Source organism: Molothrus ater, chromosome 16, assembly GCF_012460135.2.
Source record: "Molothrus ater isolate BHLD 08-10-18 breed brown headed cowbird chromosome 16, BPBGC_Mater_1.1, whole genome shotgun sequence".
NCBI classification, from domain to species: Eukaryota; Metazoa; Chordata; class Aves; order Passeriformes; family Icteridae; genus Molothrus; species Molothrus ater.
This window is the reverse complement of record NC_050493.2, coordinates 11267474-11282029: the sequence shown is the minus strand read 5'-3', so window position 1 is coordinate 11282029 and position 14556 is coordinate 11267474. Positions and strand designations below refer to the sequence as shown.

The 14556-nt window shown below is 42.6% G+C and overlaps 1 protein-coding gene across 3 annotated transcripts in view; it reads left to right on the top strand.

The window, feature by feature from the left end:
- The window catches only part of ABAT (4-aminobutyrate aminotransferase), a 49855-nt gene that overhangs the window by 28378 nt on the left and 6921 nt on the right, over positions 1 to 14556 (top strand). For all 3 annotated transcript variants that reach the window (XM_036392359.2, XM_036392360.2, XM_036392358.2), the window contains exons 3-11: positions 3036 to 3133; positions 3966 to 3995; positions 4576 to 4693; positions 8574 to 8623; positions 11376 to 11456; positions 11571 to 11663; positions 12040 to 12102; positions 12622 to 12685; positions 13302 to 13450. In XM_036392359.2, the coding sequence (XP_036248252.1) occupies positions 3036 to 3133; positions 3966 to 3995; positions 4576 to 4693; positions 8574 to 8623; positions 11376 to 11456; positions 11571 to 11663; positions 12040 to 12102; positions 12622 to 12685; positions 13302 to 13450 (746 nt within the window). The remainder of the gene's footprint in view (positions 1 to 3035; positions 3134 to 3965; positions 3996 to 4575; positions 4694 to 8573; positions 8624 to 11375; positions 11457 to 11570; positions 11664 to 12039; positions 12103 to 12621; positions 12686 to 13301; positions 13451 to 14556) is intronic.

The following is a 14556-nucleotide window of genomic DNA, read 5'->3' as shown; positions in this document are numbered from 1 at the left end:
AAGGCAGTTTGTTCAGATGTCAACAGAAAATCAAGAGATTACCTTTTATTACAAAGTTAATGCTGTTAGTTCACTGAAGGATGAGAATCCCACCAGGGATTCTCAATTCTCAAAAATACCTTGCATGGTCGTAGTGACAATCTCAGTTTTTACCTGTCCCATCTCTGCTGTCTTTTTGGGAGGCAAAAACCCAGTCCTGGCCTGCAAATGTCTAAAACTCCCAAATATACAGTTGGAGTAGCCTGAATTACATTGTCTCTTGTATCTTCAGGGTTTCTGTTGCTGGGTAAGTTGATATTAAAAAGTCAAACAGTAAAAATTTGGGCTGAGTTGCAAAGCTCATTGAGTACCTTCAAGATAGAAATGCCAGCTGAGCAAAGCCTGCTGCAGTTTCCCAGGGGATGAAGCACTACAGTGAGTGACCTGATTTATTTGCATTTTCTTGCACCATTAGGAGACTGTGGTGCTGATGCTGGGCCTGGGGGAAGCAAGGGAGACAGAGCATGGCCTGAAATCCTCCTCCAGGCTAAACAAAGCAAGTATTGATGCAGCCATCCATCACCCTGTCCAAGTGCCTGGAAAAGCCTTTACAGGAGAGCAGCCACGTCCCAGAGCTGTGCTGTGAGCAGGGCCACAGGCACTGGAGGGCAGGAGGCAGAACCGTGTCCTGCTGTTCTCCGGGGCCTGCAGAACAAAGCATTGCAGGGGGCGTGGAGAGAGGGGTGCCAGAAAGCCATGAGTGCTCAGGCAGGGCTCTGACCTCCTCTGTGCCTCTGGAGAGTGGCCTGAGCTCCTGTTTGGCCTGCAGAGCAAGGGCAGTTGTGAGGCTGGAAATGAGGGAATGGGCTGTGAGAGGGAGCAGGGCTGGGGCCTTACCCTGTGCTCTGAAAACTGTTGAAGTAGTTCTCAGCTGCTCCAAACTGCTGGGCTTCTTTGCCTTTGTCACCACAAGGCTTTGGCCACGTCCCTGAGCACCAAGGGAGCATTGGGCTGCAGAAGTCTTGGGCCATGTGGCAGTAAGAGAATTTGTGTCTGTGCTGTTCAGGTGCCCTTAGCCAGGAGAGCTCCTTGTGGGTCAGTGCTGTGGCTGGCACAGCCTGGGTGTGCCCCCACTGTCCCCTGGCTGTGCCAATAGAGTCACCTTTTGATCTTTTATATGCAGTAGCTTTTTCCCCCTCACTGGAGCAGTTGCCATGCAGTCTCCAATTTACATGAATGTTAAACAGAATGACACAAAAATGGTGTTGCTGTAACAAAACCTATTAATAGCTTTGCAGAGAGGCACTGACGCATCTGAATTAAAGCTGGGGAGAATAATCATCTTTGCAGACTAAGTTTTCCCAAGATGAGCAGTGACTTTAAGTACTCAAAGATGCTTTCAAAGGGCGGTGATTTTCCAAATAGTTTCTTGAAATCAGGCTTGCTTGAGACATCCCAGCTTGGGCTGACACAAGCTGAGGCAAATGTCTCGAGTCACTGTTGGAAATTTCAGCTGAATGGCTGTGCTCAGAGCACTGCTGAGCAGTATCACAGGATACCTTCTGTTTTCCTTGATAAATATTTGGTTTATTTAACAACTGTTACTTCCAAACACAAAACATTTTCAGTACATTGCTGGAACAGAGCTCTGGCAGTGAGAGGTGGGTATGGATGGAAGTGGTGCTGCCAGGGTTTCTGGTGGCTGTGCTGCACCTCAGGGATTTCCATGTGTTTGACTGCTGGCCTGGCTTCCCAGGCATCTCCCTCCCTGCCCCTCTGCCAAACTGGGCTGCAGTTTATTGGTTTAGCACCTGGCAGCATGGCCCTGGCACAGCAGGATGTGGTGAGTGGTACCTTCAGACCCTGCTGCTCCAAGTGCCCCAGGCAAGAGCTGATGTTGCCTGACTTGCCATGCTGAGCCTGGATCTGAGCTGCAGCTGGTGACAAGGAAAGCTAAGGATCTTCATTTTAGGCCATTCAGATTGCACCAGCTTAAAAATACCTACCACAGGTATTATAGAAGTTATGCCCTCTTCTTTCAGGTCTGAGTGTGATTCCCCCAAGTATTAAGAAAAATTTGTTGTTGATAATGTGCTGGGTAGAGGCTTGCAGATACTCCATGACAAAAATGTAATTGCCAAGAATGTTGGTTTAGTTCAATATGTAACCAGAGGAAGCTCATAGTCTCTGCTGGTCACCTTGGTAGAGCTTTGGTATCTGTATTTCCTTTTTTTTGCAAATGTACAATCCCCATATTATCCCATAACCCCCTTAATGGAATATGAACATATTTGGAATACATACTTACCAGAAGAACTGTCTCTGTCATATGAAGTTTGCCTAAACTGTGTTTTAAAACAGTAATTTCAGAAAGGGAAGCAGAGGCTGTTATTGGTAAAGCACAGGATAGTTTTGCCTTGTGTTTTCATTAAGGTGTCAAGTTTATTATGATTCCCCATGCATGTGGATAAAAACCAGCAAGATCAGAAGGAAAACTGGCACTGACTGGGACTCACATTTCAGAGCTGCACTGCAGGATGCTGGTTTATGTGAGACAAGGCCATTTACCTTTCTGAGACAAATCTTTCCCAAAAAGTGTTCTTTGGGCTATTGAAAAACATCATACTGGATTTTTCCTGTGGACTCCATCAGGCTTTTTGGTTATTACTTGTAGCTGACCATCTCTGTGTAGGAGTGGGGAATTTATGGCAAAGGCTTGCACAGGACATAATGGACAGACTCAACAAAAGAGACTGAAAAAAATGTGCTCTCAATCCTCCTGTGCTTTGCCTCTGATTCTCTAGGGTTGCCTTGTGATTTGTTGCCTTGTGATTTCCCTTGGGATTTTTTGGTTTGTTGTTTTTTTTAAGCCACCTCACTGGTATTGGTTTTATTTTAAGACTGGTCAAAGATGAGATACATAGTTCACTTCAGACAGCTCAATGTAATTGGTCTCATCTGTCAAATGTTTTCAGGCAGGCAAGGTATGGATGTATCTTCTAAAAGGAGAGCACAGAAAATATGGTCTGTACTCAGGTTTTCATTATTTCTTACAGGACACAGGTATATCAGTCAAGCTGCAGCTAAAATTGATGTGGATTTTGATTATGATGGACCTCTGATGAAGACAGAAGTTCCTGGACCACGATCTAGAGTAAGTTTCCAAAGTATAGTAGCTTGGTTTTTTTTTATCTTTAGCTGTGTCTAACTTGCTAGAAAACAGATTCATTTCAAACCTTAAATCTGATATGAATAAATATAATTCCATAAGTCTATGCCCACTTTTATCAGGAGGTTGAGAATGAAAAGCTCATTAATAAAATGCCCCTCTCTGAGAGGCAGATCTGAATCTCAACTGCCAAGTTCTCATATAATAATAATAATTCCCATAGAATAATTCAAAGCAAAAGTGCATCATTTTAATAAAACAGCTGATCAAGCTTGGTCACTTGTGCTCCTGCTGAAATAGAAGCTTTTCATTATGTGAAATAATGCTTTGGTTTTGAAATGAAGCAAGAGTTTGAATTTGCTGGATGTTGTTTTATCTGGCAAAGTCAGCATTTGTGCATGTGGTGGGTTTTGGTTTTTGTGAGGTTTTTTGTTGTTTTTAATAAAAAGGAGCTGTCTTTCTAGAACCAATGTACCAGTATCCCTTCTGTGTGACTCTGGCTTCTCTTATTTTCTGATTTCTCTCTTGTTTTCTCAGTTCAGTTGGTCAATATAGAAGAGGCAGCTTTCCCTTTTTGGAGATTTACAGTTAAACTGTGTTTGCAGCCCGTTTAGCTCTGCATGCCACAGGTCATAGTTTTGACTGTAATATTTGCAAGATGCACCATGAAAGTTCCTGTGGCAGGTAGAGTTGCCTGGTAAGCACACAGGACTACAAAGTTTGCATAAGATTTATGGGATCATAAAAAAGAAATAAACATTCTCCATCAGTATTTGCTAATTACACACCTGAGACTGTAACATTTGTTTTTCTGCAGGAATTAATGAAGAAGCTGAATGGCATTCAGGTAATTTGTCAAGTTTTCTGTGTTTTGGGGGGTGTTAACACTTTGATTTCAGAACTTGTTTTAAAATCCTGGTTTGTATGTTTTTGCCACAAAGAAAGGTGAAACACTGATTCCAGGTTTCCACACTGAGTACATTATGTGTGGTTTATATATGCATTTGAATGAAATCTTTCCTAGTATATTGTGAATACTACAGGATCATTTTGCTAGGACGAGGGATTTTTCTTTCTGTTTAAACTATGTGTGTCTAAACAAAAACTTCAGAATTGTTAGAGAGTGGCCAATGAAAGTAAGGTATATTATGGCTTGAGTTTAAAAATATGTCAGCCTGAGTGCATATTGCCTTCCTAAGATGAGCAATTTCTCCATGTCTGTGCTTCATTTCTGTAGAAAAAGTAAAGACTTGCCCTTTTAACAGCCATTATAAAAATAGCTGTACAGTTATTCCCATGCCATGAATATAATGTGTCTTTTTATCCTAGCATTAGATATTTTTATCAGATTTGGCTGTATAACCATTAGTTGCACCTTCCTACATGCTACCACTTTTGAAAGCACTCATTGTTTTTTTTTCCTGAAGAATGCAGAAGCTGTGCACTTCTTTTGCAATTACGAAGAGAGCCGAGGGAATTACCTCGTAGATGTAGATGGCAATCGTATGTTGGATCTCTACTCTCAGATTTCTTCCATCCCAATAGGTAGGAGGCAGATGTACCAAAATGTTTTGTTTTGTCCTCAACCTCTTTTGTTTTGTCCTGTAATTTTCTTATCTCAAGCACTACCAGAGAAGTTGGTTGATTCATTTTAAAAACAGAAGTGATGTAATGAACACCTTGTTGTGATCAGGGACAGCTCACTGCTGTGTACTGTGTAGTGGTGGGTTTGGGTAGCTGAAGGAGCTACAAATTCTATACCTAAAGCTCTCTCAAAGTGCATAGTGGTGCCAGGAAGAGATCTAGTATTAATCTCTATTTGAATGTGCAGGTTCCACAATTCAGGTTGTCTTTTGTTGGCTTGGATCTGTGACTTTGTGATTCTGTAACAGTATGTTACTGTTTTAAACATTAATAAGCATAATGTGGACATTTTTAACATGAAATTATATGCTTTAGTTAACATTTCTGTCTCAATAATTGGGGGGAAAAAAGAGTGGGCCACGTGGACTGCAGCAGGATGAAACAAGCCCAGCACCGAGCTGTGGTGCTGACTGAAAGCAAAGGTGGCAGCTCATTTGTCTGGGGGAGCAGGCACAGGGCCTGGCAAGTGCCTGGGAGAGTCAGCTGATTGCTTTGTGAAGCCTTGCAAGCAGAAGCAAGGCAGGAATGTGAGCCCCAACTGCAAGGCACGCAGGTTTCAGTAGGAGTTCACTCCAGTCCAGTTTGTTTGCTCCTCTCACCCGTGGTTCCTCTCAGCTGCTTAAAAATACACTTCTGCAGAAGTGCTGGGGTAATTTAAAAGGTAGATCTTGTGCTATGTATAGAAAATGTGATGACTCAAAATCATTCCTACAGGCCTCCTTTCCTGGGAAACAGAATTTGATGATGTTCAGGTTGTTACCAAACTTGTGGCATCTAAGACCATGTGACTGCTGTGGGTGTTCACTTACCCCAGCCTTCTTTGCAGCCAAGGTTGTTGCTGTCCTGTAGCACTCAGTCAGTGAAACCATTCCAGAACCCTGCAATGTCTGTAGCTTGTTTCTCCCAACACAAATTCTCACTGCTTTTTATCTTTCAGGCTGCACTGAGATAATTTGGCCTCTGCTCATGAGGAAATAGGGGTGAGACACAGGAGCACAATGCTTGGATACCAGTGAGCTGGAATTTTAGGTTCTAGGAAAGGAGATGCATTTACATGGCTTCCCATTCTTCACACAAGAAATTGATTTGGAGAAACAAATCTCAATCATGTAGTCAAATGCCCACTCCAAAGTATAAAAGTTCATACTCGAAAAGCATGAAATTGTACAGACAGTGCACTGGGACTTTCTGACATTCTGGTGCTGGATGGTGCAAGCACACCTCTTTTAATAGTTTTGTGTATAAAATACTGAAGTATTAAGGAGGAGATATTTTCCTAATGGGCAGAAATGGGCAGGGGCTCTGCAGTTTACTTTCTCTGGTTGGTTGAAACTGGTGAACAGGACAAGACTCCAGTGCTGTGACTGACCTCCTAAGCCACGTAGTTCCTCCTTCTCATGAGGCAGTGCCCTCCCAAGGACAAAGCTGGGTTTTATCCTGGGGAACACATTCCTCAGGCCCAAAGGAGCTACAGTGCAGTGCTTCTTGCACCTTCTCAGAGAATGGCTCTGGGGGTGCAGCAACAAAGAGGAAATGGAACTTTCATACTTACAGGCTGACCTAAGCCTCACACACAACATTAATTTATATGTTTCAGTTGTACTGAGTGACAAGATTATCGGAGGCTGCCCAGGTTACTAATCATGTCCCTCTTGGTGACAGAGGTAGGGCCTGGATTGGAAGAGCAAAACAAGATCACAGGGTGCTTGTTAGTCATCTGTGCTTATCTCTCTGCAAGTAAATCCAATAAAACCTTTCATGAGTCTGTCAGGACTCCCCAAGATTTAATAATGATCTGTTACACTAGAATATATTTATCAGCAGAGGTTGAGAAGTAATAAGTGCCTGTGTGGAGAGATAAGAAATAAAGTATAAAAAACCTCTAGGCTAAGATGCTCTAGGCTGTCTCTTGCTGAAAAACAAAAATTGAAATAGTTTTTTACCACACTTTTATGGGCAGTTGTAGCACAACTGTCCTTTCATCCTGCATCTATTCTGTCTAATAGAGTTAGAAACCCCATGGAGCCAAATGCAAGAAGGATGTTATTGACATGTTTGCCAGCAAACATCCTGGAATAGCAAATGAAACAATGTGGTTTTCAGTGCTGGGAAGGTCTGTTTTGTTTGGGGAGATGCAGAGAGGTGTAGTTTGATATTATTGACAGCAGCCTGCTGCTCAGTTCAAAGGATTCTTTGGGCTTTCTCCATCTCATTATTTTAGCAGGCTCTAGTTGTTTTTCCTTTTGCAGACAGGCACATTCATGAGCCTGGAGGACATGTACGTTCCTGTCACACTGATCCAGACACCCAGCAAGAGAGATGGAGCAGGTGCCCTTCCTTAGAGCCAGCTCTGGGAGCAGATTTGTAGCACTGCAAACCCCTGTGCTGCTCATGGCACTGCAAGGAGTTAGTGCCTGTCTGCCATGCCAGCAGCTCTTTGACTTGTCCACCACAGTTAGAGAATGGTCATTCAAGCATTTACTCCTTGCTGGTGTCAGTTCCTGCCTGTGAGCCCACATGGCAGCTCAGCCCCTGTCACACAGCCCCTGTCACAGCAGCTGGGCCTGCAGGGTCCTGCCCTCCTTCCCTGGGGCCCCTCTGAGGAGGCACAAGGATGAGGGGGTGTTAGGAGAACACCAGACCCCTTGGCCTGAAGTGAACGGGAGAGAGATTCAGTGTGGGTGTGAAAGGGTAAGTCAGGGGGAAATCAGGGGTTTGTGTTGTGCAGGAGAGTGGTAGCTCTGACACAAAGGCATCCACTATGGGAACAGCAGCAGCAGTTCTTACAGGCAACCCAGAGCTGATCCTTGAGCTTCCTGAACAATAGTAGCTGTGCTTTGGAGATTCCTAAAACACTTGATTTGCTCTCAAAGGGGCTCTTAGTGGCAGCCCCAGGTGCAGTTCTCAAGGACACAGCTCTCAATGTGTCATTCCCTCTTCCCATGACAGCTGATGCCACGCAGATTTAGTTGTTCTGTGTCCCAAATAGCCAGCATTATTATCTTCATAATAATTTTAACAGATTTATCAGCATGACATGCTGCCTAAAACAATATGGATATTCTTTTGTTTTCAGCTAATATATTCAAAACTGAATTTATAATTGTTTTGTTAACATAGTCTCCTAATGCTCCATTGCTCAAACAGGATAATCAGGGCTGTTGTCATTCCACTGGAATGGGGATTCAGAAGCACAAAAAGCTTTTGTAACAAAATTACCATTGTCTGACTTCTTGAGCAGTAGGGAAGATGAGGTTTCCAACTGTTTCTACAAGAAAATTTAAAAGATGATGTTAATCTCTGGCGTTGGTATTTTATACATTAGAGATCAGGCTTAAAATGAAATTTCTGGCCTCCTTCAAAGATTATTTTTCTTAACAGCAGATAAATTGCTTTTGCCTGTAAAGCAAGCAAGTTATCCTTTAGACTATCAATGGGTATAAATTAAGCACTGAAGCTATCTTAGTTTCTTAGTAAGAAGGATAAACTCTTGCATCTTTTTACATCAAGCAAAATTTTGTCACAGTAAGGAAATGGGTGTGCCACAGCTCCCAACAGCAGTGCTGTGCTGTGCCCTGCACCCAGACAGGCTGCTGAGGGACAAAGAGCCCAGAGGTTTGTCCTACTTCAAAAGAAGTCCCTTTATTAGTAGTTAAAAATATACAAGTTACATATAAACAGTCAAGCATGAAGTTATGGTTATTCTCTAGATTATGCTTTGCATTACTTCATTGAAACCAGATAAAAAGAACTGCTTTCTTTCTTTGTTCTTTTTAATTAGGTTACAGCCATCCCTCTCTGATAAAGCTTTTACAGCAGCCCCAGAACCTGGTAAGTGAATTAGAACATGAAGGATGTGAAGGAGTTCTCTCTCTCCTTGTTGTGGGCTTTCTCTTTTTTCCTCAGACTGATAGTGAATGCTAATGATTCCATTTAATGTATGATAGGATCTGCTTGCTTTACTTCTCACTAGATGAAAAGAGCTTTGTAGTGTTTAAGAGAACACCAAAACCTCTGGGAAGTTTTACAAAATGTAAACATTTGGTGTTGCAAGCACTTGATATATTTGCAGCCACATTTAAATCCTAGTTCAAACTTACTGTCTCAAATTAACCATTTTAATAATGTTTTCTGAAGATTTATTGAGCCTGAAAGCAAACCCAAAATCTTGAGAGAGAATATCTTGGACATGGTGCCCTACATCTGGAATGCTGTGGGAAGTTTAGGGGTTTTTTTGAAGTTGGGCATAGTGACTGATTCCCATCTCCTAAGTGCACTCCAGCAGGGCAAATCAATGCAGGCATTTGAGTTCCCTGAGCTGATTTCCTTCATGGAGTACTCATGTCTTCAGGTGAGAAATTCTGCCTTTCCCAGGACTAAAATACCTCAAGTTAAAAAAAACCAAAACCAAAAAACCAAACAAATAAAAAACCAAATTTAAAAAACCTCCAAAAACAAAACAAAAACCCAAACAAACAAAAAAAAACCCCAGGACTAGAAATGCTGGAGTTATCAAAGGCAAATCTCAATATTTTGGATGGTCTAATATTTATGAATATTATTAACTCTTTATTAACTTTATTAACTCTTTATTAACTTAATCATCTTTATTAACTCATAAATATGATTTCTGAGAATAATATATTCACTATAATGCAGCAGTAGGCAAAACCAGATTTAAAAAGCGAACAAACAAAAATCCCCAAACCAATTAAAAAAGTCAAAATGCCCATTTGCTGGTGGCAGTTGCTGATTTGCCCACTGGGGAGGGGCAGGTGGCAGTCCTGGAAGCCTGCAGTGAAGGAACTCCTCCAAAGTCCCACACGAGTGGCACAACTTCCCTTAGTGTTAGCAAAGGGGTTGGTGTTTTCCTGGAGAGACTTTTTATCTGGTTTGTCTGTCATGCTCCACATACCCTCTCTGCAGCCAGCTGTAAACACAGAATGTGCATCTGTTTATTTGAGCCCACAGCAGCTTGATGTCAATGTGCTATTTTTCTCAGCTCTGGGTATCTCATTAACTACAAAAGAAAAATACTCTCTTCTGCTTAATGGCAAATGTTGTCAATTGACTGTGACAACCCATAATCAAATCCACAACAGATGTGTGGTCTTCTCTTTTGAACTTGATATGAAAATTTACTTCTGAACTGAGATAAAAAGTCAAGTACAATTTCTCATAGCTACTAAACAAAAGCTTTGTGTTAGCCTGTCATTAACATGCTTGCGTAGCTTTTGTTTTAAGCTTGAGTCTGTTGTAACAGTGTTTTGGAAGTAAGACACTTAAACAATTCACAAAGTCCAAGCACATCCAGTGTTCTGTCCTGTGTGATACTTGGTTTTCCCTAGGAATCCTGGTGAATTGTCCTTGCAGGTGCAGTGTGACCACTTACACCCCTTGGAATGAATATTTGTGCTGAGGAGAAGCACTGAAGGATGCTGATAAATGTGCAAACTTGAGCTGCACTGAAAATATAAGTGTTTTGGGGGAGGCTCTGTGTCCCCTCTGGAGACCCATTGAGGCTCAACTTATCAAAGCTCAGCCTTTAATTTCAGCCATTACTGTCAACAAGAAAAACAACAAACAAAAGAAAAGGGCAAATAAAGCTGCTTGGCAGTTGGCAAATTTATTGAGCTTGTCCTTCTCTGAGAAAATTTAATTTAAAATAAAGAGTAGCACGGTATGAATCAAATAAGATTACCCACAAAGACCAAGAGCAGCAATGAATCGATTTTAATCCATGACACAATTTAAATTAATTGCATAAATGTGACATCCATCTCCATTAGTGGACTGGGGAGGCTGAGGGGCTTTTTCCAGAGCTGCTCCCTAGAAACCCCTGTGTGGGCTTCAGGCTGCTGTTCCCTGACACCAAAATTACCTTTCCCAAAGTTGGGAATCCTGATGTGGCCAGTTCACAGCACCACTGAGCTTGGAAGAGACCTCAGGTGGTGTCTTGGCCAACCTCCTGCTCCAAGATGGGTGGCTGTGAGATGAGACCAGGGTGCTCAGGGTTTTATCTGGGACCTTGAAGACCTCCAAAAGAGCAGCCTGTTTCATTGCAAAACCTGCAAAACCTTTTCCCTATACCCAAATCTGTACTTGTCATGCTTTAATTCATGCCCATGGCTTCTCATCTTCCACTGAAGAGCCTGGAGCCTGGCTCCACCTTCCCAGGGTTCCAAAATGGTCTGTCTTGAAGCTCAGTAGGGATGAAAATGCTGCTATCCTAACTGAATTTAGCTACTCAAACTGAAAGCAAGCCATAAAGATTTTAAAGCATATTTCCTGTGTATAAGGAAAATGGAGATTGAGCAGCTAAAATGGCAATATTGAAGAGGAAATGTCAGGGTGAGTTAGCATGCAACTTTCCTAAGGTATCCTGCAAGAATAAACTAGTGAGGATTGGACAGAAAAACATATGCTAAGGCAGGAATAGTAATCTCTACCTTAAAACCATGTGTGCCATGATACAGATTTCTGCCTGGTATTTATGATTAGAATAAAATGGAACTGCTTTGATATTGACATGTTTTCCATTTGATAGTAAGACCTAACAATTCCTCTTCCTTTGTCTTTTTAGAGCACTTTTATCAACAGACCTGCCCTAGGCATTTTACCTCCAGAGAACTTTACAGAAAAACTGAAGGAGTCTTTGCTATCAGTAAGTTTGAGATACCTGAGGACTGATCACTATTCTTATCACCACTGTTATTATCATTTTGCACTATACTTGTGTTCAGTATTTCAAGAGTAATTTTTCTGTCTTTGCTGACAGGTGGCTCCTAAGGGTTTGTCACAGGTGATGACCATGTCTTGTGGATCCTGCTCTAATGAAAATGCCTTTAAAGCAATATTCATGTGGTACAGAGTAAGTAAAACATTAAGGTATTTTTATAGGTTTAGATGTAGAAATGAGTACTTACTCATAATCAGAATTGTTATTGCAGAACAAAATGAGGCTTGGAGGTTGTCTTGCTCATTATGTTGTTTATGTGCAATCGAGTATAAAATCTTTATTAAAACCTCTTTGTCTAAGCTTTTACTTTATATTGACACAACTTTAGAAGTTATAAAGTAAAGGAAATAAAGAAAATGCAGATTGTAGGCAGCATGTGAAAGCTATAGTCAGGGTCTTCCTTGAATCCAATTTTGAATACCAGCATTCCTGGTTTGTGGTTCAGCCATAAATGCCTTGCTTACAACTACAGGAACACTCATGTTGGGTTGTTTGGATTTTTTTGCAGAACAAGGAGAGGGGCCATAATAATGTCACAAAAGAAGAACTGGAATCCTGCATGATTAACCAGGTAACATTTGTTCTTTACCACACCTACAATGTACCACTGGTTTGGGCTTGGAAGGGAAGATTGGGAGGAAGAGTTTGGTTTGCTACAAGTGAAGTGGAATCTGGGCTTTGTACATTTAGGAAATGGTGAAATACAGACTGCTCCCCACAAAGATCAGGGAGCCATCAGGAATGCATGGGGGTCAGCACAGGGGAGCCCCAACCTCTCCTCTCTGAGCCCCCAGGCCACCCCCAGGCACAGCCACCCCACAAACATGTGCTCCTAATTTGTCTACAAAGGGGGGACTGTGCTGAAGGCTCAGCCTTGCCTGAGCTCAGCTGGGCAGTGCTGCCAGGACACACCAAGGATTTATCCATGTTGACCCCGGGGTTTGGGACCTGAGGCCAGGGCTGGGGTCACCACTGTGCGTGCTGAAGGGGGGAGGCTGGAACAATTTGTGGTGCCTGGTGGAAGAGGAGCTCAGGGGGCAGTGGGGGGATGTTTCTCCCTGGCTGACCCCCCTGTGTGCTCTGCTTGCAGCCTCCTGGCTGCCCTGACTACGCCATGCTCTCCTTCATGGGCGGCTTCCACGGCAGGACCCTGGGTAAGCTGTCCCTTGTCCCCCTCAGCTCACTGTGCTTGTCCTTACACACACAGCACCACTGCAGAAGCTGCAGGTTCATTAAGGCTTGCCTTGGAAGCCCCACCAGCACTGGAATGCTTGAGTGACAGTAGGAATTGATTTTGTGGTTTTTAAAAAGTTCTTTTCAGACAGGCTCTTATTTTCATTCTGAATGTGCAGTTTCCTGTCTGTACTCATGAAAATATAATTCCTGGGGGAAAATCACCAAAACATGCTGTCACTCACTTTTACTGGTTTATATCAGCTCAGTCCTTGTTCTAAGCATGTTACCTGAGAGTGCTGTAACTGTGAGCTTTGTGTCTTTGGAGGGATGAAACCACCTTGTCTGAGCAACCTGTTCAGACTGACAGAGGTTCTCCTGCTCTTCTGGAACATAGTGCATGTGGAAACTGATGCTTAAGATCTAGAGCAATCCATTTAAGCCTGACTAAATCCAATTACCCATTATTTCAGAAGACAGTAAAAACTCAGAGAAGTTAAAAGAATTCTACAATCAGGCCATTTCATCTCTTGGTGGCTTTTTTCTTGTATTGGTCCTAGATGGGTATTATTTTAATTTTTCCTTCTCTGGGCTTAGGTTGCTTAGCTACAACTCACTCTAAAGCAATTCACAAACTGGACATCCCCTCACTGGACTGGCCTATTGCTCCATTTCCAAGGCTAAAATATCCCCTGGAAGACTTTGTGAAAGAGAATCAACAGGAAGAAGCCCGTTGTTTAGAGGAGGTAAAAAATTCCCTGGCAGCTTTCTGTTGTTGTTGATTTGAAATAATGAATAGTGTTGGTAGGATTAGTGCTTTTCACTAAAAGAATGTTTTCAGGGATTGGAACAGCCTGTGATTGGAGCAGCATTCACTGTTGTTTACAGTCAGACCTTTCTCCCTGCCAGCTCACTGGGAATTCAGGGCTGCAAGAGTGACACCAATGTGAAATTTCACCCTCAGAACTTGGTTGTAACACAGTGAACTCACCTGCCAGCTCTTGCCAAAGGGCTGAGAGAGTGGATAACTGTGGGTAACCCTCTCTGCAGAGAGGGCCTCTAAGAGTATTTCAGCCTTTCCAGCTTCTCCATGCAGCTTCTGGCATAAAGCTCTGATTGTGCAGGGGTGGACCTGTGAGTCCACTTAGCCAGACCTGCCTCACTTCAGAGAGCACAGCAAATGCACTCCCTGGGCTGCCCCAGGGTAGCTTTGCTGGGAGAAGTGCAATGCTGTATGCCATTATTTTACAACAAAAAAACCAAAAAGCCAAACATTTTTCTTAGCAGATCTGTGCTGGGCTTACTGGCCCCCTTTGGAAATCATTGCTTTGCACAGCCTGCAGGGGCTGTGGCCCTGAGGGCTGTGAGAGGGATTTCAAGCACAAACACAACATTAATTGCAGCAACTGGCACTAGGAGGTTAATGAGTATTATCTGTCAGCCCCTTACAACAACAGGATTTTTGCACTATTTCATCTGATTAATTTTAATATATCTGAAGTGGGTGACTGGAAAAAGTGAATTTTCCAGATTACTTTTTCTAATGCATTAGCAAAGTTTTAGTTTCTGATTCAAAACCTATCCCATATCACTTAGGTAGAATGACAGCAGTGGCCCAGTGAGCTGCAGTGGTGCTCAGCACACTGCCAGCTGAACCTGGCTAGAGCTTTCACAACACTGCAGATCAATGTGCAGCTAGTTACAGTGTGATTAGGACATGGTTTAAAACATTCAGGAACAAGAAGGCAGTGGTAAATGCTGGAGGAACCACTTGTTAATCCTTAGTGCCTCCTGGTACCTTTATAGCCAGGAATTTCCATGCAAAGTTGAGGTTCTGATGAGATTTCATCTA